Source organism: Scyliorhinus canicula, chromosome 9 (assembly GCF_902713615.1).
Source record: "Scyliorhinus canicula chromosome 9, sScyCan1.1, whole genome shotgun sequence".
NCBI classification, from domain to species: Eukaryota; Metazoa; Chordata; class Chondrichthyes; order Carcharhiniformes; family Scyliorhinidae; genus Scyliorhinus; species Scyliorhinus canicula.
Genome location: NC_052154.1, coordinates 65,326,349 through 65,347,326, shown reverse-complemented (window position 1 = coordinate 65,347,326; position 20,978 = coordinate 65,326,349). Strand labels below are relative to the sequence as shown.

The 20,978-nt window shown below is 46.1% G+C and overlaps 1 protein-coding gene across 1 annotated transcript; it reads right to left on the bottom strand.

Moving 5' to 3' along the window:
- Window positions 1–692: 692 nt before the first annotated feature.
- thap11 (THAP domain containing 11) lies at window positions 693–3,928 on the bottom strand. The gene has a single exon (XM_038806806.1). The coding sequence runs from the start codon at window positions 3,811–3,813 to the stop codon at window positions 3,118–3,120; it is 696 nt and encodes a 231-aa protein (XP_038662734.1). The 5' UTR covers window positions 3,814–3,928; the 3' UTR covers window positions 693–3,117.
- Window positions 3,929–20,978: the final 17,050 nt, after the last annotated feature.

Sequence of the window (20,978 nt, the reverse complement as noted above, 5' to 3'; positions counted from 1 at the left end):
GTGGTCATCACTGCTGCCTCACGGCGTCGAGGACCCAGGTTCAATCCCGGCCCGGGTCAGTCCCTTTGGAGTTTGCACATTGTTTGTGTGGGCCACACCTCCACAACCCAAAGATGTGCAGGTAGGTGGATTGGTGATGCTAAATTGCCCCTTAAATGGAAAAAAAGAGAGAATTGGGCACTTTAAATTTATTTTTAAAAATAAAGTTGTGAGCTACTTTACTGCTGTCTTCATAACCACAGAAACAAGTAGTGAAAGTTAATCCAAACACTACCTGTTCATTGTGACCACACCAGAGAAGTGAACCTTAAAAAGTGAACCTTAAAACGCCTACTTAGATTCACCATATTAATGCTGTGCCTGTTGTATGAAAAAAAATGGTCAATAAGAGCCCCAATTACCAACATGTTTCATGCTATTGATATTTGATAATGTTTGACTGACAGCTCAATATTTGTGACAATATTGCTGCAAGCTTTTTGTAGAAGTCACAGGTGTTAATTATACGGATGTTCTACTCCCAGAATACATGTAGTTATTATTCTCCTGCACCATTAAATGGCATTAATATATTTTTGCACATGTTAACAGTACAAATGAATAATATTGGTTGTCAAAACTTGAATTCCAAAAAGAATAAGAGCAGCAAAACTGTAAGAGCTGTCTGTTTTATGAACATAATCAAAGAAAGATAACAGTGAAATAAGAGACTTTATTTCATTTGAACATGACTTAATTACAGCAAATCTTGAGTTGTTTGTTAACATTAGAGGCACTGTCAGTTTGAATTGAACTGACTGGCAGCAATTGGTTATTTTAAATGATATATATTCAATTTATCACTGTTGCTGACATGGTAGAATGAATTTGCATTAATGTAGCACCTTAACATGTGCTTTGGAAATCCCAAAGCATTTTACAACTGATGATGAATACTTTGGGAATTAAGACAGTACAATATAGGTAAAAAGGTAATAAAGTTGATTGTAATGGTTATACTCATGGCATATGGCACACCATGAAACGTACAATTCCCAAGTAATCAACTACAGATTATTTCAGAGTAAAGCTGCAGTAATCATGTCACAACCATTAATCCTTCAGTTTGAGCATCCACACATAACAATTATTTTAAGTAATCAAAAGTAAAAAACCCAGAAAATGCCCAGAATATGAAGCAGGTCAGAAAGCAGATTTTAACATTTCAGATAGATGTCCTTTTTCTGAAGTGATAACACCATCACTAATGAGAAATGCCAGAATCAGCAATGATCGATAACTGGCTGAACGAAATTCCCCAGTAATGGGCAGAACTGCTTCAAAACTGGTATTTCTGAAAGAAATGTGTCAATAATTTCCAGCATTTGCTTTTAAAAATACAAATATTTGTAGCGAAAACTATTGATGTCATAAATCAAACCTTGAAACTAATAGTTTTTTAAAACTCTGCTTTTCTCTATCACTAGTTTGTGTCTAATACAATTGCATGGACCAGAATATGGCAATAAACTGTTTGAATTTTGTTTGTGGCTGAAATATCACTAAGAATAATGTTTTGTGCTCACCAGCAGATCTCTTTAATTTTACATACAGCATGGGGCTATCGAAAGAATTATTTAAAATTTTACAATAATTGCACCATGCAAGGTGCTCACTCTGCATATTAAATAATGCACTATTATAACATTTGAGACTCATTTAAGATCCTGTGCTGTCGGTTGCAGAATTGATTTTTGTTTTTTAAAATAAATTTAGTGTACCCAATTAATTTTTTTCCAATTAAGGGGCAATTTAGCGTGTTCAATCCATCTATCCTGCACATCTTTGGGTTGTGGGGGCGAAACCCACGCAAACACGGAGAGAATGTGCAAACGCCACAGGAACAGTGACCCAGAGCCAGGACCGAACCTGGGACCTCGGCGCCGTGAGGCAGCAGGGCTAACCCACTGCGCCACCGTGCTGCCCTTGCAGAATTGTTTTCATGCTTCTTTCAACATGTCAGATGGGCATCAAACAATGGTCGCATTACTTTGGCCTACATTAATAAAACTGGTACATTCTCATGAATTTCATGATAGCTTTCTGCAGTGATTAAATTATAAATGGCGCTTCCAAATTGCCATCAAAAAACACATATTTTAACTAATAGCATTGTGTTTTAGTCAAATTTAATTTTAAAATATTTTGAACAGTAAATGACTGAGTCTCCATACATTATCAAATCATGGGCAGATCTAGATCAGGCTATGGAATTACTGATCTGAAAAATGTCCCAAAGTACTTTATCGGAAATGTCACAGACATACGGACACATAGCCAAAGAACATGTTAAAAGGGATGACTTATAGCTTTGTCAGAGTTGTGTTTTAAGGAGAATCTAATGAGGAAAGTCAGATGGAGAGGTTTACGAAGGGAAAAACTAACACCAGTCTAACCCAGCTACTGTTTGAGTAGTTAAGTATTGTTCTATCTCTTTGTCTGTTCAATGTTTATAGTCTCACAATCCTATCAAAAACACTAAAAATTCCAAAAAGTAAAAATCTTATTAAACCAATTTACAAAGTATTTATTATACTTGTATGGTTATTGTTATACAGGAACTTCATGGAGAGGGCAATATACAAAATCATGTGGAGCTACGAAATTTATAGCATCATTATAATGAAACAAAAACATTGATTCATAACATATATGTATTCGATATGAAATGTTTGCGCATCATTGTTGTGATATACTTGGTTTCCTTATGTGAAGTCATATGAGGCTGACACTCAGGTGGGAAATGAATCCTTTTTTTCGGAATCTTGTTGCTTCACTACTTCCAATGTTAATTTTAGTCCTGCAACATGCAGAATGCACCTGGACTCTGCCCTGTCGTGTGAAGCAACCGTCAACCACAGATGTATCTCTTTTGGGACGTCTGGCACACACAGGTTAAGCAAGTGGTGCCACACTAGTTGATCACATCTCAAGTTTCACACGAATAGAAGTACTAATATGCCATGCCATGACGGGACATGATACTTGTTTGTTCCTTTTGTTTTAAATTTCTCTCCCTCCTTGGGTCGGGTAGCTGCAAAGTGTCCATGTATAATATATATATATATAAACAAGCCGTCACATGCCGTGTTTCTTCCTGATGACCGACATGGACAGCAATTTCTCCTTGTTCCTCAGCTCCTCCCGCAGGATGGCCTCGTTGACCTTCAGCTGCCGGATGGTGCCTTTCATCTCCTTGATCTTCACGTCCATCAGGGCGATAATGTCCTTCTGCTCATTGAGCTTCCTGAGCAGCTCGTCGGAGGTGGTGGTTGAGGAGAGCGAGTAGGAGTGATCCAGGCACTCGGGAGCCTCGGGGCGAGGGACGGCGGTGGTGGTGGCGGCGGTGGCGCCGGCGGTCGGGAGGGAGGGCGAGGAGGAGGAGGACGAGGAGGAGAAGAAGTAGGGTCCGGACAGGTCGATGGGCTTGACGTCCTCGGGCCCGGGGCCGGCGGCGGCCGAGGAGGCGGCGGTGGGGGCCAGCAGCTTCTTGCGGGAGCGCTTGATCTTCCTCTCGTTGACCCCTCGGAGCGGGAAGATGGTGGGCACGTTGACCGAGTAGGTCTTCCTGCCGCCGGGAAAGTGGGCGCTGCACACCCGGTGCCCGGTGGTGGGGTAAAAGGTGCTGAAGCAGCCCGTCACCCCGGTGCGGGAGATGTTCTGCAACCAGATCCGGCGCTGCTCCTCGTCCTTGGGGAAAGTGTAGAAGCGGAGCTCCCGGTCCCGGTGCGAGTTGTTGTAGCAGCCGGGCACGCAGCAGGTGAAGCCGGGCATCCTCCCGCCGCGATCCCGGGGGCCGGCGCCGCCCCAGAGGCCTCCTTATCCCAGGCCCGGCTCCCCGGACTCTCCTGTTCTCACGGTGCCCTCTCTCCCCCCTCCACTCCCCCCCGGGTTTATTTATTTTTCCCCCCAAACGCCGACTTGGCTGCAAAGCCCAGGCCGCGCGGCGGAACTACATCTCCCAGAGTGCAGCACGCCCTCCACGGCCGCTTCCGGTCAAAGAGAACACTGCTGCTGCTGCAAAAAAGTTTGGATTTCAAAAAGTAAACTTTTCCCTCCAAACATGCAAGTCCTGCTTACAACTTCTTATTGTGCTTGTGCAAACTTTTACTTTAATCCTCATCACACTGAGTATTACTGCTGCAAATTCTTCATTTATTTATGCTTGCATTGTCATCACAATACTTTTTCTGGAAATAATAAAAACAGAAAAGGCTGGAAACCTCTTTTTCGGCACCCATTAGCTGCCCGTTCCAAAGAAAAACTATACCCTGAACGTGTGATATTAAAGCATTTATGATGGGGTGAAAGCTTACTACAAAACACAGTGCAGAGAAATTATTATTAAGATTGCATTTCAAAAAATAAATCCTTGCTGCATTGTCGGATGTGAATGACTGTTTCAGAATAGATCACGTGTTCCACTAATTTGTAGCAATAAATTATTTTGTTAAAAAAATATAATATTTAAAATCCCCAATAAAGTTGCAAAGAAGGGATGACATATCCCACCCCCTGACTGACCACCCAAATCCCCCCGACTATTGTTCCCCCCTCCCGACTGACCACCTGAATCGCCCTGACTACTCCCACCCCACAACTGACCACTCGAACTCTCCTAATGCATTCTACCCTCCTGACCCATCCTACCCTTAAACGACCCACCATTGCCCAACCTCACATCTGACCCACTCACCTCATATCCTTACCTTCTCAAGCTTCACAAAGTGCATTTAAACACAGGGACCTTTAAACTTATCCAATTGACAGCAACTAGTTGTCTGGGTTCACTAGGGCATGGGTTCACTTCCCCCAACAATGCTGCACTGCCTCGGGCACCACGTCGAGCTCATTTCTCAACAGACCCAAGTCGGACAATCGGATGAGAAGTATGCAGCTCTTCTGCCCTGGATCAGTAAAAAGGAGCAGAGTGACAACCTGACTGTGATTGGATGTCCTTGGATGTTCTGGCCCAATATCCCACCTGAATGACAGCAATTCCCAGAATGCAGCATTCCCACAACAACCGAGGTTACACACTCAGGTTTTCTGATTTCTGTCACTAATGTGTCTGAGGTGTGGGGGTGGTTCAAGGTGCGGAGGTGGCGACATTTGGTGAGTTGGAGAACTTGGGAGTATAGGGGGGGGAGAGAGGCCGATGTATTGGCCTTTGTCCCTCTGATAGCCCGGAGATGGATTTTGTTGGGCTGGAGGGACTCGGAGCCACTGAATGTGAGGGTGTGGGTGAGCGACCTGGCAGAATTCCTGAGTTTGGAAAAGGTCAAGTTCGCTCTGCGGGCGTTGGTAGAAGGGTTTACCCGGATGTGGAAACGGTGCATCGATTCCTTCAAGGAGAATTGAGGTGTCAGCAAGGGGGAGTTGGGGGGGGGGGGGGGGGTAAGAGAGTTAAAGTGTGGAAAGCGAGACGTGCCAGGATGTTGGTGTCAGTGGTTGGAGGGTTGTGATTGTTTATTGGGTTGATGTGTTCTTCTGATATTCTGTATTTTATGTATATATGTTAAATGCCTTGAATAAAACTATTTTTAAAAAAGTAATGTGTCTGAGGGATAGGGTCAGGTATGCAACACACTATGCTACATTATTATTCATAGAATCCCGACCATCCAGATGGAGACCTTTGGCCCATCGAATCTGCACCAACCCCCTGAAAGAGCACCCTACCTAGGCCCACACCCCGCCCTATCCCTGTAACCTTACCTAACCATCACACCTTTGGACTCTAAGGGGCAATTTAGCTTTGCCAACCTGCACATGATGGGTGGCATAGTAGCATAGTGATAGCATTGTTGCTTCACAACTCCAGGGACCCAAGTTTGATTCCCGGCTTGGGTCACTGTCTGTGCGGAGTCTGCATGTTCTCCCCATATCTGCAGGGGTTTCCTCCACGTGCTCCAGTTTCCTCCCACAAGTCCCAAAAGACGTGCTTGATAGACGAATTGAACATTTTAAATTCTCCCTCAGTGTACCCGACCAGGCGCCATAGTGTGCCGACTCGGGGATTTTCACAGTAACTTCATTGCAGTGTTAATCTAAGCCTACTTGTGACACTAATAAAGATTATTATTATCTTTGAACTGTGGGAGGAAACTGGAGCATCTGGAGGAAACACGTCGACACGAGGAGAAAATGCACTCCAGTTACCCAAGGCCAGAATTGAACCCGGGTCACTGGCACGGTGAGGCAGCAGTACTAACTACTGTGCCGCCATGCCGCCCAAGAATATAAACACAGCATTGGCTAAATTGAACTGGGAAATTTGTGTAATTGGTAGGACAGTAGAGGTGCCATAGCAGTCATTTAAGATGATATTTCATAACTTTCAGCAAAGATATATTCCTTTAAGAAAGAAAGACCCTATGAGAAGGATGCACCATCCGTGGCTAACAAAGGAAGTTAAGGATAATAGCAAATTACTGCCGATGCTGAAATCTAAAACCAAAGTTAAGGATAATGTCAAGTTGCAAGAAAAAATATACAATACTGTGAAGATTAGTGGTAGGTCATAAGATTGGACAGATTCTAGAAACTAACAAAGAATGAGTAAAAGAAAATGAGGAAGAAGTGTAGTAGAGAAAGCTAGCAAGAAACATAAAAACGAATAATAAGACTTCCTATAATTATTTTAAAAGGAAAACTAGCCAAAGTGAGTTGTCCGTTAGAGGGTGAGATTGGGAAATTAATAGAAAACAAGGAAATGGCAGAAATGTTGAATTGGTGTCTTCACTGTGGAAGATGAAAATCATCCCAAGGATAGTAGAATATCAAGAGGGAAAACCATGGGAGAAACTTAAAACAATCACAACCTTTGGGAAAAGGTACTAGAAAAACTATTGGAACAAAAATGTGATGTCCCTTGGATCTGATACTCTCAAGAGAAGTGGCTGCAGAGATAGTAAGTGAGTAGGTACATTGATTGTGATCTTTCAAAGTTCCTTAGATTCTGGAAAGGTCTAAGCAGATTGGAAAATCACAAATGTGACAATTTAAAAAAATAAATTTAATGTATCCAATTCATTTTTTCCAATTAAGGGGCAATTTAGCGTGGCCAATTCACCTACCCTGCACATCTTTAGGTTGTGGGGGCGAAACCCACGCAAACACGGGGAGAATGTGCAAACTCCACACGGACAGTGACCCAGAGCCGGGGTCAAACCTGGGACCTTGATGCAGTTTGGTAGCAGCACTAACCACTGCACCACCTTGCTGCCCACAAATGAAATGAAGTGACAATTTTATTTAAGAAAGGAGGGAGACAGAAAGCAGGAGACTAAAGGCCAGTTAGCTTAATATCTGTCACGGAAAAAGGAGAACCCATTATTAAGGAGGTAATTTTGAGGTGGACATTTTGAAAATCATAATGCAATCGGGCAGAGTCAACATGGTTTAGTGAAAGGGAAATCATGTTTGTCTATGAGAGTTCTTTGAGGAAGTGACAGCAAGGCAGATAAAAGGGAACCTGTAGATGTGATGTTCTTAAATTCCAAAAGGCATTTTATAAGGTGCCGCATCAAAGTTACTTCACAAAATAAGAGCACATGTTGTCGGGGTTACAAATTAGCATTGATTAAGAATTGGTTAGCTAACTGGAAGCAGAAAGTAGAGATTTTTGGTTGGCAAGCGGTAACTAGGGAAGTGCCGCACGGATCAGTGCTGGGGCCTCAAATATTTATGATCCACATTAATAACTTGAATGATGGGACTGATTCTATGGTAGCTACATATGCTGATGACACAAAGATAGGTAGGAAAGTGGGCGATCAAGTGACCATAAAAAGTCTACAAAGGGATTTAGATAGGTTCAGTGCATAGGCAAAAATTTGGTAGATAATCTTTTAAAAATAAATTTAGAGTACCCAATTATTTTCTTTTTCCACTTATAGAACAGTACAGCACAGAACAGGCCCTTCGGCCCTCGATGTTGTGCCGAGCAATGATCACCCCACTTAAACCCACATACCCGTAACCCAACAATCCCCCCATTAACCTTACACTACGGGCAATTTAGCATGGCCAATCCACCTAACCCGCACATCTTTGGACTGTGGGAGGAAACCAGAGCACCCGGAGGAAACCCACGCACACACGGGGAGGACGTGCAGACTCCACACAGACAGTGACCCAGCCGGGAATCGAACCTGGGACCCTGGAGCTGTGAAGCATTGATGCTAACCACCATGCTACCGTGAGGCAATTTAGTGTGGCCAATCAACCTACCTGCACATCTTTGGGCTGTGGGGGTGAGACCCACGCAGACGGGAGAATGTGCAAACTCCGCACAGACAGTGCCTTGGGGCTGGGATCAAACCTGGGCCCTCGGTGCCATGAGGCAGCAGTGCTAACTACTGCACCGCTGTGCCGGCCAATTTGGTAGATAATGTGGGAAAATGTGAACTTGTCCACTTGGGCAGGGAGAGTAGAAATGCAGCATATTATTTAAATGGAGAGGTATTGCATAATTATATATTAAAGAGGATTCTGGGTGTCCTGATACATGAATCACAACAAGGTAGGATGCAGGTAAAGCAGACTTAGGTAGGTAAATGGGATATTAGCATTTATTGCAAAGGAAACCGAGTATAAAAATAAGGAAGTAATACCGCGGCTGTACAGTGCCTTAGTGATACCGCATCTAGACATTTTTGATCTCCTTAATTAAGGAAGGATATAATCACATTAGATGCAGTTCAGAGAAGATTCACTCAACCAAATCCTTTTGTAAAAAATAAATTTAGCCTACCCAGTTATTTCTTTTCCAATTAAGGGGCAATTTAGCGTGGCCAATTCACCTACCATGCACATCTTTTTGGGTTGTGAGTGTGAGATCCATACAGGCAAGGGGAGAATGTGCAAACTCCACTGGACAGTGACCCGGGGCTGGGATCAAACCCAGACACTTGGCGTCGTGAGGCAGCAGTGATAACTACCGCACCACTGTGCTTCCCTCTCACTCAACCAAAACCTGGGACAGAGGAGTTAGATTATGAAGAAAGGTTGAGAAAGTTGGGCCTTTGCCCATTAAAGTTCAGAAGGATGAGATGTGTTCTTATTGAATCATATAATATCCTGAAGGGACATGGCAGGGCTCAAGCTGAGAGGGTGTTTCCCCTTGTGAGGAAATCTAGAATTGGGCACAGTTAAAAAAATATCAGTGGTCTCCCATTTAAGACTGAGATGAGAATTATTTTTCTTTTTGTGGGTCATTATTTTGTGGAATTCTCACATCCAGAGAGCAGTGGAGGCAGGGTAATTGAATAAATGCAAGGTTGAATTCGATAGATTTTTGATCAACATGGGGCAGGCAGGAAAGTGGAGTTGAGGCCACAATCCGAACAGCCATATTGTTATTGAATGGTGGAGCAGGCCCAAGGGCTGAATGATCTACTCCTGCTCCTAATTCTTGTGTTTTGTATTATCAGTAATCCTGCTACATTCCATGCATGGTTAGTCAAGGATGCAGTTGAAAATATGAAATGAATGTGACATGAGGATGATGGGGTTGGTTTTAAATTGAGATCATGACATTTCTAAATCCTTTCCTGTACCAAAATGGAAAAAAAGATGAAAAAAATTGGCACAGAACTGCACTCCTTGACATGACGCTTTGCAACTGGAATGCACTATGCCATTGTGCTGCTTGGAAAACAACTTGCAAAACATCAGGCCATTTGATGAGTTTCGGATTAAGGGCATGAATGATGAAGCTGCACTTCTGCCAGATAAGGGTGTCCAGATTAGAGGAAGATAAAGCATGTTTATTGAGTTGTATCTGGTCTAGATTTGATGACCTCGGTTATACCCACATGAAATCATATTAATGACCTCGGTTATACCCACATTAAATCATACTGTCCCCTTTTCTCAATCAATAATCAATCATCATCAGAGTAAAATTGTACAGTGTTGCCATCTCTTCAGGATTGTCAATCTAGTGTAATTAAAGATTAATTTCCCCAATACCGCTGTAATCAAGGTGGAAGAAAAGGTCGTAGTGGTTTTAATACTTTATAGCTTTCTTCGAACACTTTCGTTAATTACAGTAAGAAGTCTTACAACACCAGGTTAAAGTCCAACAGGTTGTTTCGAATCACTAGCTTTCGGGGCGCAGCTCCTTCCTCAGATGAATCGTTAATTAGTTAAAGATGGGGGAAAGGACCGAATGGGGCAATTTGAAATGAGAGCTTCTGGGATGATTTTTCTTGGAATAGGCCCATCAAGAGTGTTTCTTTAAAGTGGAGAGAAGCTGAAGGAGTGACCCGATAGATTTAAAAAAAAATTATGATGGGTTGTGAAAAAAACCACATACAATAGGAAGAATGTGTTCTTTCTCATAGGCATAATCTCCACATCCTTTAAATGGATTTAGGTAGTTGCTCGAATATTACAGTGTAGGCAGCAGGGCAGTGTTCAGCTAAATAGTCGGTGTGAACAATAAACAATTATGCTTCAGCAGCCATAACCAGTGTCTTTGCTGTAATATTCAAAATGCGACTTCAACACAGTGTTTTTATAAGAGTTCCAACGTAGAACTTTCTCGGGGCCTGTTACAGCTCTGGATATTGAAATTACGTTTCCAACATATATCACAGCTGTTCCTCTAAACAAGCCAGCCAGAGAAGGTCTATAGAAGGTAAAATAAATCTGAACACTGAAATAAAATCTGTACTGAACAAACATAAAGGAAACGGGGTCGCTAACAGAGGAAAATCATGAAATCCGCCCGCTGTTCCATCCCAGGCAAGAGCGGCAGAAAATAAACTACATCTCCCAGAACCCACTGCGGGATTGACGCAGTCATGACCTCGCACTTCCGGCAGCAGCTTCTCGCGAGAACCAGTTGAATTGTGAGGAGGGCGCGAGCGGAGCATTAACGGACTCGATTTGCCGAGCGCGTTGGAACGGCCGCCACACTCAAACAGCCCGGACTGGTGAGCAGGCCAACTAACTGTAAGGGTCCGAGTGTAACTCAAATTCCTTACACAGAGTTCAAATAGGACTCAAACACGAGTAGGTATGGAGTCCAACACCCGCGCAGTGGACACTGTCCCAGTAACCAGTGCACACACCCAGGGAACTGACCCGGTAACCAGTGCACCTACCCAGGGAACTGATCCGGTAACCAGTGCGCACACCCAGGGAACTGACCCGGTAACCAGTGCGCACACCCAGGGAACTGACCCGGTAACCAGTGCGCACACCCAGGGAACTGACCCGGTAACCAGTGCACCTACCCAGGGAACTGATCCGGTAACCAGTGCGCACACCCAGGGAACTGACCCGGTAACCAGTGCGCACACCCAGGGAACTGACCCGGTAACCAGTGCGCACACCCAGGGAACTGACCCGGTAACCAGTGCACACACCCAGGGAACTGACCCGGTAACCAGTGCGCACACACCCAGGGAACTGACCCGGTAACCAGTGCACACACCCAGGGAACTGACCCGGTAACCAGTGCACATACCCAGGTAACTGACCTGATAACCAGTGCACCTACCCAGGGAACTGAACCGGTAACCAGTGCACATACCTAGGGAACTGACCCGATAACCAGTGCACCTACCCAGGGAACTGACCCGATAACCAGTGCACCTACCCAGGGAACTGACCCGGTAACTAGTGCACACACCCAGGGAACTGACTCGGTAACCAGTGCACATACCCAGGGAGCTGACCTGGTAACCAGTGCACATACCCAGGGAACTGAACCGGTAACCAGTGCACCTACCCAGGGAACTGACCCGATAACCAGTGCACCTACCCAGGGAACTGACCCGGTAACCAGTGCACCTACCCATGGAACTGACCTGGTAACCAGTACACCTACCCAGGGAGCTGACCCGGTAACCAGTGCACCTACCCAGGGAACTGACCCAAAGAACCTGTGCATTGACTGTTATCCTGGTGCTGATTCTATGATCCAGCACCATGTGCATTTCCAGGACTGTTCCAGGAACTGACTACATTTGTGGCTGAGATCTGAAATGAACTTGCAACCTGAACTTTGACCAATCCTATGAACCACAAAAGAGAATGGTCTTTCATCTAACTGATGTGTGGTCTGGCTTTTCATAATCGGGTTTCTACTCTTATCATCATTAGCTGCACCTCAAAAGTAGTGCTGGACAAATTTCAAACCTTTTTTTCTGATAAAGCATGGGATCATTGGATATCTTTTTATTAAAGCCACAGTGACACTTTCTGGTCTTAACCATGTGGATAATTACCTGAAAATAGCTATGTGTTCTTTGGCGAGTATTGCTGTATTAAATCAAGATCCATTATTGTAGAAAATCCCTGTTTGAAGGCTATATTGCAAAGGGAAAGTAACTTCAATATGAAGCAAATATTCTCTCGATGAATTTTGAATGAAAACTCTGGCATTGGAATATGATTTTTCAGACTTTAAGGTAGTGATATCAATATTCCTTTTCTCTGGGTTTACAGGTTTATTTTGTTAGAATACTGCACCCAGAGCAACAATCTTTTGCCCGTCCAATCAGGTTACCTATTATTAGATGCAGATTCATGAGTGCTGATATGTTTTCTGTGTTTCATTCAGCTGTCTAGTCACATTTGAGCAAGAAAAATAGAATGATGGTGGATATTCAACTCTTAAGGGGATCTCAGCTGAACTGTTCCAATGTTCATGCAATAGCACTTTTAACACTCATCACTGGATAGCGATGAGCAGTGGAGGAACCAACAGTATTTTTCCACCCCTTCAACCGGGTGTATTTATCTTCACTATAAAATGATCAGATAAATATTTTTGAGTGGAGAATCAAAGCACTTAGTTTTATTTTGGAGTGTGCAGGCACAATCCGGACAAGTTGAAAAACAAGGAGAGTTTAGCATTGAAATAACAGTGCATTTCTGGATTGTGTTTTGTTTGTGTTTTGTTGCTTTTCACAGTCCAGACAATATACTCATCAGTGAATACATGGCAGGATAGAACATAGAATGTTTCCTGATCAGCAACGTAAACAAATGGGATGCACAGCTTATGAATTCAATCTGCTTTTAAATTCCAAGAAAATATGAAGGATTTCCAGACTTTCTGGGTTAACTATAGATGACTGGGTGGAACAAACCACTTGATTTTGTTTCTGCAGATTTTTCTAATCAAAAAGATGGATTCTTCACCTGAAGATATGACGATGCGTGCCCTAATTAAGGGTATGATTGCTGATGAAGTTGCACAGAGTATAGTACGTCAAGGAAGAAAGAGGTAGGAATGTTACCGTCCCTATTAGTTATCGGTCTACCTCTCCAAGTCCACTGACATAAGTAACCATTTCCAAGGCATTACTTTTTTTGAGACACACAACATTAATGCCACCTCAGTCACACATAGAGGGGTTAGCATTCTCAGGCTCCAGGTTTCAATCTCTGTGGGTGCATGATTTAAAATCCCTCCTGTCAGAATTTTACAGCTGCGATGGCTGAGAGGTAAAGAACAAAGAACAATATAGCACAGGAACAGGCCCTTCGGCCCTCCAAGCCTGTACCGGTCATGACCCTCAACAGTTCCTTGTGCCTGGGCAGCATGGTAGCGCAGTAGGTTAGCCCTGTTGCCTCACGGCACCAAAGCCCCAGGTTCGATCCCGGCTCTGGGTCACTGTCCATGTGGAGTTTGCACATTCTCCCCGTGTTTGCGTGGGTTTCGCCCCCACAACCCAAAAGATGTGCAGGTTAGGTGGATTGGCCATGCTAAATTGCCCCATAATTAGAAAAAAGTGATTGGGTACTCTAAATTAAAAAAAAACAGTTCCTTGTGCCATATTCCCTCTATACCCATCCTATCCATGTATTTGTCAAGATGCCTTTTGAATGCCGTTAATGTATCTACTTCCACAACCTCCATTGGCAACGCGTGCGAGGCACTCGCCACCCTCTGCGTAAAAAACCTGCCTCGCACATCCCCTCTAAACTTTGCCCTATGGACCTTAAACCTATGCCTCCTGGTGACTGACCCCTCCACCCTGGGAAAAAGTGCCTGCCCATCCACTCTATCCATGCCCCTCCTAATCTTGTAGACCTCTATCAAGTCACCCCTCAACCTCCGTTGTTCTAATGAAAATAGTTAGTCTATTCAGCCTCTTCGCATAGATAATACCCTCCAGATCAGGCAACATCCCGGTAAATCTCCTCTACACCATCTCCAAAGCCTCCACATCCACATTCGGGCAGCACGGTAGCACAGTGGTTAGCACAATTGCTTCACAGCTCCAGGGTCCCAGGTTTAATTCCCGGCTTGGGTCACTGTCTGCGCGGAGTCTGCATGTTCTCCCCATGTGTGCGTGGGTTTCCTCCGGGTGCTCTGGTTTCCTCCCACAGTCCACAGATGTGCAGTTAGGTGGATTGGCCATGCTAAATTGCCCTTTGTGTCCAAAATTGCCTTTCGTGTTGGGTGGGGTTACTGGGTTATGGGGATAGGGAGGAGGTATGGGGTTGGGTAGGGTGCTCTTTCCAAGAGCTGGTGCAGACACGATGGGCCAAATGGCCTCCTTCTGCACTGTAAATTCTATGAAAATCCTTCTGGTAGTGTGGCAAGCAGAATTGTGCGCAATATCCCAAGTTCGGCCGTACCAGGGTTCTATACAACTGTAGCATGACTTGCCTGTTTTTATACTTGATGCCCCGTCCAATGAAGGCAAGCATTCCTTATGCTTTCTTGACTTCCTTGTCTACTTCTGTAGCCACTTTTAAAGATCTGTGGACCTGCATGCCCAGATCTCTCTGATTTTCTATATTCCTAAGAGTTTTGCCATTTACGGTATATTTACCCTCTATGTTAGACCTACCAAAATGCATTACCGCACATTTTTCTGGATTAAACTCCATTTTCCATTTCTCTGGCCAAGTCTTCAACCTATTTATGTCTTGCTGTATCCTCTGACAATCCTCAACACTATTTGCCACTCTACCAACCACGGTGTCATCCGCGAACTTACTAATCAGACCAGCTACATCTTCCTCCAAATCATTTATGTATACTACAAACAACAAAGGTCCCAACACAGATCCCTGTGGAACACCACTGGTCACAAACTTCCATTCAGTAAAACACCCTTCTACTGCTACCTTTTGCCTTCTGTGACCGAGCCACTTCAGTATCCTATGCTGGTTTTGTATTCTATTAAGGTATTGGTTTTGAAATCCAATGAAATTTCACTTTAGATTCAAATCTCTGTGCTATTGTTTAACGCTTGACCTACTTTTCATCACTTGGATCACTTGTGGTCTGGGAGAGTGTTACGGATGCTTGGTCAGCTCTCAGCAGTGGCTATGAGACAGCACCAGAACCATAACATTTTAAAGTTTTAAGACAGTGTGGAAAGATCGATTCGTACCAGGAGTTATAATATAAGAAGTGGGGCGTGGTTATTTTATAAATAAACTTTATTAAAAGGAAAGAAAATAACATTAAACTTCAACCCGAACAATAACAGGTTGCATTTAGTTTCTTAACCTTAACACTAGTTCCAATTAAACAGCACTCTTAACAGAACATGCAGCTCTTTTGCCACTTACACAGGCCAACAAAGGCAATTCTTGCATTCAAGAAGCAATTTTTCTGTTAGTGACATTTGTTCAGAAGCCTTTCCCAAACCTGCCGAGGTGGCAACTTTCATGACCTCTCTTGGTTGATTTCCAAAGCCTTCTCTTCTGTATCTATTCAACACTAGATTCTCGCTTGTTCTCTCGCACTTGCTCTCTTTCATGCTCTCTCTCTTTCCCGCTCGCTCTCTCCCGCTCGCTCTCTCCCGCTCGCTCTCTCCCGCTCGCTCTCTCCCGCTCGCTCTCTCCCGCCCGCTCTCTCCCGCCCGCTCTCTCCCGCTCGCTGTCCTGCGCTCGCTGTCCTGCGCTCGCTGTCCTGCGCTCGCTGCCCTGCGCTCGCTGTCCTGCGCTCGCTCTCTTGCGCTCGCTCTCTTGTGCTCTCCCCCTTGGCTGCGCTCTCGGCATGTGACGACTAGGGGATTTTCACAGTAACTTCATTGCAATGTTAATGTAAGCCTACTTGTGACAATAATAAAGATGATTATTATTGAAGTTTTTCACTTTATACACTGTACACTAAACAAAGAGATGTACATCAGATATAATTCACAAGAACTCAATATTGGAATTGGTCTCCTTGCCCCCTTTCTGTTTTCCTAAAGAGATATTTTATTGGAATACACATTTTTCAAAAGGTGATTGTCATCTACTGGTTTAGCACAGGGCTAAATTGCTGGCTTTGAAAGCAGACCAAGGCAGGCCAGCAGCACGGTTCAATTCCCATACCAGCCTCCCCGAACAGGCGCCGGAATGTGGCGACTAGGGGCTTTTCGCAGTAACTTCATTTGAAGCCTACTTGTGACAATAAGCGATTTTCATTTTTCATTTCATATAGCCCTTTCCCCTCCCCTTGCCTCCTGTTGTTTGGCTCTGCCCCCCCAATTCATATTTTAAGTGTTTCTTTGGGGTATTTTACTTTGTGGCCTTGCACTTGGCCTCCAGTTGTCTCTTCCTGCTACTCTGAACCCACCCCCCCTTCGACCTGTTCCCTGCTGCCTTGTTGGCTCCTGTGTGGTCTCCCCGCAGAACTCGCTCTGATGGCTTTAAACAGGTCCTGGAACAAGTTGGTGAATGGACTCCATGTTTTGCGGAAGACCTCATCTGACCCTTGGATGGCAAATTTGATATTCTCCAGGTGGACACACTCCGACAGATCTGCCAGCCAGTCTGCAGCTTTGGGTGGTGCTGCTGATCGTTAGCCGAGCAGGATTCTTTAGCAGGCGATTAGGGAATCAAAGGCAAGGGGGTCAGTCCCCTTCCCCATAAGTAGCTCTGGCTGGTCTGATACCTCGAAGACTGCCACTTTGGAGCATGGCTTCACCCTCACCCCCACAATCTTGGGCATTGCTTCAAAGAAAGCTCTCCTGAACCCGACAAGTCTGGGGCATGCCCGAACATGTGGGTGTGGTTAGCCGGGCTTCCCTGGCAGTGCTCACATTGTCCTCTACCTCCGGGAAGAACCTGCTCATTCGCAATCTTTTTAGGTGTGATCTGTGCTGCATGAGGCTTAGCTTGGCAAGTGGAGTTGGACCTGTTCAGTGTTTTGCTTCCGAGTCTCCACCCTATTTCTATCCCTAGTTCTTCCTCCCACTTTTCTCGTGTCTCGTTCAGTGGGGAGCATGCCCTTTCGAGTAGTTGTCCGTACGGGTCCCCGCTGTTTCCCACCCCCCCATCTCAGTTGCCTGCATCCATTAGTACTCTAGCGTTGTGTACCTCAGGCCTGTGGGTATGTTGTTTTCTCCTTGCGAAGAAAGTTCTTTCCCTGTAGGTGTCGCAGTTCGTTCCCGTTGGGTAGTTGTAGTTTTTCTGTCAGTTCCTTTAAGTTTGCGAGCTTGTCCTCTATTTAGAAGTCCCTAACAGTCAGTGCCCCCAATCCTGTCTCCACCCACTAAAGGTGGCGTCTAGCATGGCTGGTGCAAACCTGTGGTTGTCGCAGATGGGGGCTGTAGTGGACATTTTGGTTTAGCTGAAGTGTTGTCTCATTTGATTCCAGGTTCAGAGAGTGGCTATCACCACTGGGCTTGTTGAATGGTTGGTTGGTGGGGATAGGCGTGCCGCCATGGCGAGAGCTCGGAGGGTTTTTGTACAGGAGCTCTCCTCCATTTTTGCCCATTCAATATCTGCCTGCTTTATTAACGTCCCACCTCTCTCTGCCCTCTTTATTGAGATGCCGCCCCTCTCTCTGCCCTCTATTGACGTCCCACCCCTCTCTCTGCCCTCTATTGACGTCCCACCCCTCTCTCTGCCCTCTATTGACGTCCCACCCCTCTCTGCCTTCTTTATTTTTTTAATATAAATTTAGAGTATCCAATTAATTTTTTCCAATTAAGGGGCAATTTAAAGTGGCCAATCCACCTAACCTGCACATTTTTGGGTTGTGGGTGAAACCTACGCAAACACGGGGAGAATGTGCAGACTCCACATGGACAGTGACCCAGAGCCAGGTTCGAACCTGGGACCTCAGCGCCTTGACACCACAGCGCTAACCCACTGCACTACCGTGCTGCCTTCTCTGCCCTCTTCGTTGAATCCCACTGCTCTCTCTGCCCTCTTTATTGACACCTCGCCCCTCTCTCTGCCCTCCTTATTAACGTCCTGCCTATCTCTCTGCCCTTTTTTTTGACATCCCGCCCCTCTCTCTGCCCTCTTTATAGACATCCTGCTCCTCTCTCTGCCCTCTTTATTGACGTCCTGCCCATCTCTCTGCCCTCTTTATTGACGTCCCGCCCCTCTCTCTGCCCTCTTTATTTTTTTTAAAATAATTTTTATTGAGAAATTTTGATTTTATACAACAATAACGCACCTTAGTAAAATACCGAAAATAACAATAATATTAACAATCATATACATTCGCCCCATCCCCATGAACAACCCAGCATTTTAACAACAACGCAAATTAACACACTATAAAGTTACAGAATAAACACTACAATAATGCACACACACCCCCCCCCCCCCCCCCCAACCCGGGTTGCTGCTGCTATTGACCCAGTTACCTATCTCTGAGCCAGGAAGTCCAGAAAAGGCTGCCATCGTTTATAGAACCCTTGTATTGATCCTCTCAGGGCAAATTTGACCTTTTCCAATTTTATAAATCCCGCCATGTCACTGATCCAGGTCTCCACGCTTGGGGGCCTTGCATCCTTCCATTGTAACAGAATCCTTCGACGGGCTACTAGGGACGCAAAGGCCAGGACACCGGCCTCTTTCGCCTCCTGCACTCCCGGCTCCACCCCAAACCCAAAAATCGCGAGTCCCCACCCTGGTTTGACCCTGGATCCAACCACCCTCGACACCGTCCCCGCCACCCCCTTCCAGAATTCTTCCAGTGCTGGGCATGCCCAGAACATATGGGCGTGGTTCGCAGGACTCCCTGAACATCTGGTGCACCTGTCCTCACCCCCGAAGAACCTACTCATCCTAGTCCCGGACATATGGGCCCGGTGCAGCACCTTAAATTGGATGAGACTAAGCCTCGCACATGAGGAGGAGGAGTTGACTCTCTCCAAGGCCTCCGCCCAAGTCCCGTCCTCTATCTGCTCCCCGAGTTCCTCCTCCCATTTAGCCTTCAGCTCCTCCACTGACGACTCCTCCACCTCCTGCATTACCTTATAGATGTCAGACACCTTCCCCTCTCCTACCCACACCCCCGAAAGCACTCTGTCCATCGTCCCCTGCGAGGGCAGCAAAGGGAATCCCTCTACCTGTCGCCTAGCAAACGCCTTTACCTGCAGGTATCTGAACATGTTCCCCTGGGGAAGGCCAAATTTATCTTCCAGTTCCCCCAGGCCCGCAAACCTCCCGCCAATAAACAGGTCCCTCAATTTGCTGATGCCCGCCCTTTGCCATCCCCTGAATCCCCCATCCGTGTTCCCCGGGATGAACCGATGGTTGCCACCCAGTGGAGCCTCCATCGAGCCCCCTGTTACCCCCCGATGCCGTCTCCACTGTCCCCAGATTCTTAGGGTCGCCGCCACCACCGGGCTCGTGGTAACCCTCTTGGGGGAGAGCGGCAATGGTGCCGTTACCATGGCACCCAGGCTTGTACCTCTACATGACGCCATCTCCATTCTTTTCCACGCCGCCCCTCCCCCCTCCATCACCCATTTACGCACCATTGACACATTGGCTGCCCAATAGTACCCCAGAAGGTTGGGCAGCGCCAGCCCGCCTCTATCCCTTCCTCGCTCCAGGAATACCCTCCTCACTCTCGGAGTCCCATGTGCCCACACAAAGCTCAGAATACTGCCGGTCACTCTCCTAAAGAAGGCCCTGGGGATAAATATGGGCAGGCACTGAAAAAGGAACAAGAACCTCGGAAGCACTGTCATTTTGACGGACTGCACCCTCCCCGCCAACGACAATGGCAGCATGTCCCACCTCCTGAACTCCTCCTCCATCTGATCTACCAGTCTGGTAAAGTTATGCTTGTGGAGAGTCCCCCAGTCCCTGGCCACTTGCACCCCCAGGTACCTAAGGCTCTCCCCTGCCCGCCTAAGCGGGAGCCTACCAATTCCTTCCTCCTGGTCTCCAGGGTGCACCACAAACACCTCGCTCTTGCCTAAGTTTAATTTATAACCTGAGAAGGTCCCAAACTCGGCTAGTAACTCCATCACTCCCGGCATCCCTCCCACCGGGTCTGCCACATACAGTAACAGGTCGTCGGCATACAACGACACCCTATGTTCCTCTCCACCTCGCACCAAGCCTCTCCACCTCTCTCAATGCCATCGCCAGCGGCTCGATTGCCAGTGCAAACAACAAGGGGGACAAGGGGCAACCCTGCCTGGTCCCTCGGTAAAGCCGGAAGTACTCCGACCTCCTCCTATTCGTGGCCACGCACGCCATCGGGGCCTCATATAGCAGCCTTACCCATCTAATGAACCCTTCACCAAATCCAAACCTCCCCAACACCTCCCATAGGTACCCCCACTCCACTCTATCGAAGGCCTTCTCCGCATCCAGCGCCACCACTATCTCTGCCTCCCCCTCAATCGCCGGCATCATAATGACATTCAGCAATCTCCGCACATTCGTGTTCAGCTGCCTTCCCTTCACAAAACCTGTCTGGTCCTCATGCACAACCCCTGGCACACAGTCCTCTATCCTGGTGGCCAGGATTTTTGCCAGCACCTTAGCATCCACGTTGAGGAGAGATATGGGCCTGTATGACCCACACTGCTGGGGGTCCTTGTCCTTCTTTAAAATTAACGAGATCAGCGCCCGTGACATCGTCGGGGGCAAAGTCCCCCCTTCCCACGCTTCGTTGAGTGTCCGCACCAGCAAGGGGCCCACTAGGTCCACAAACTTTTTATAAAATTCCACCGGGAACCCATCCGGCCCTGGTGCCTTCCCTG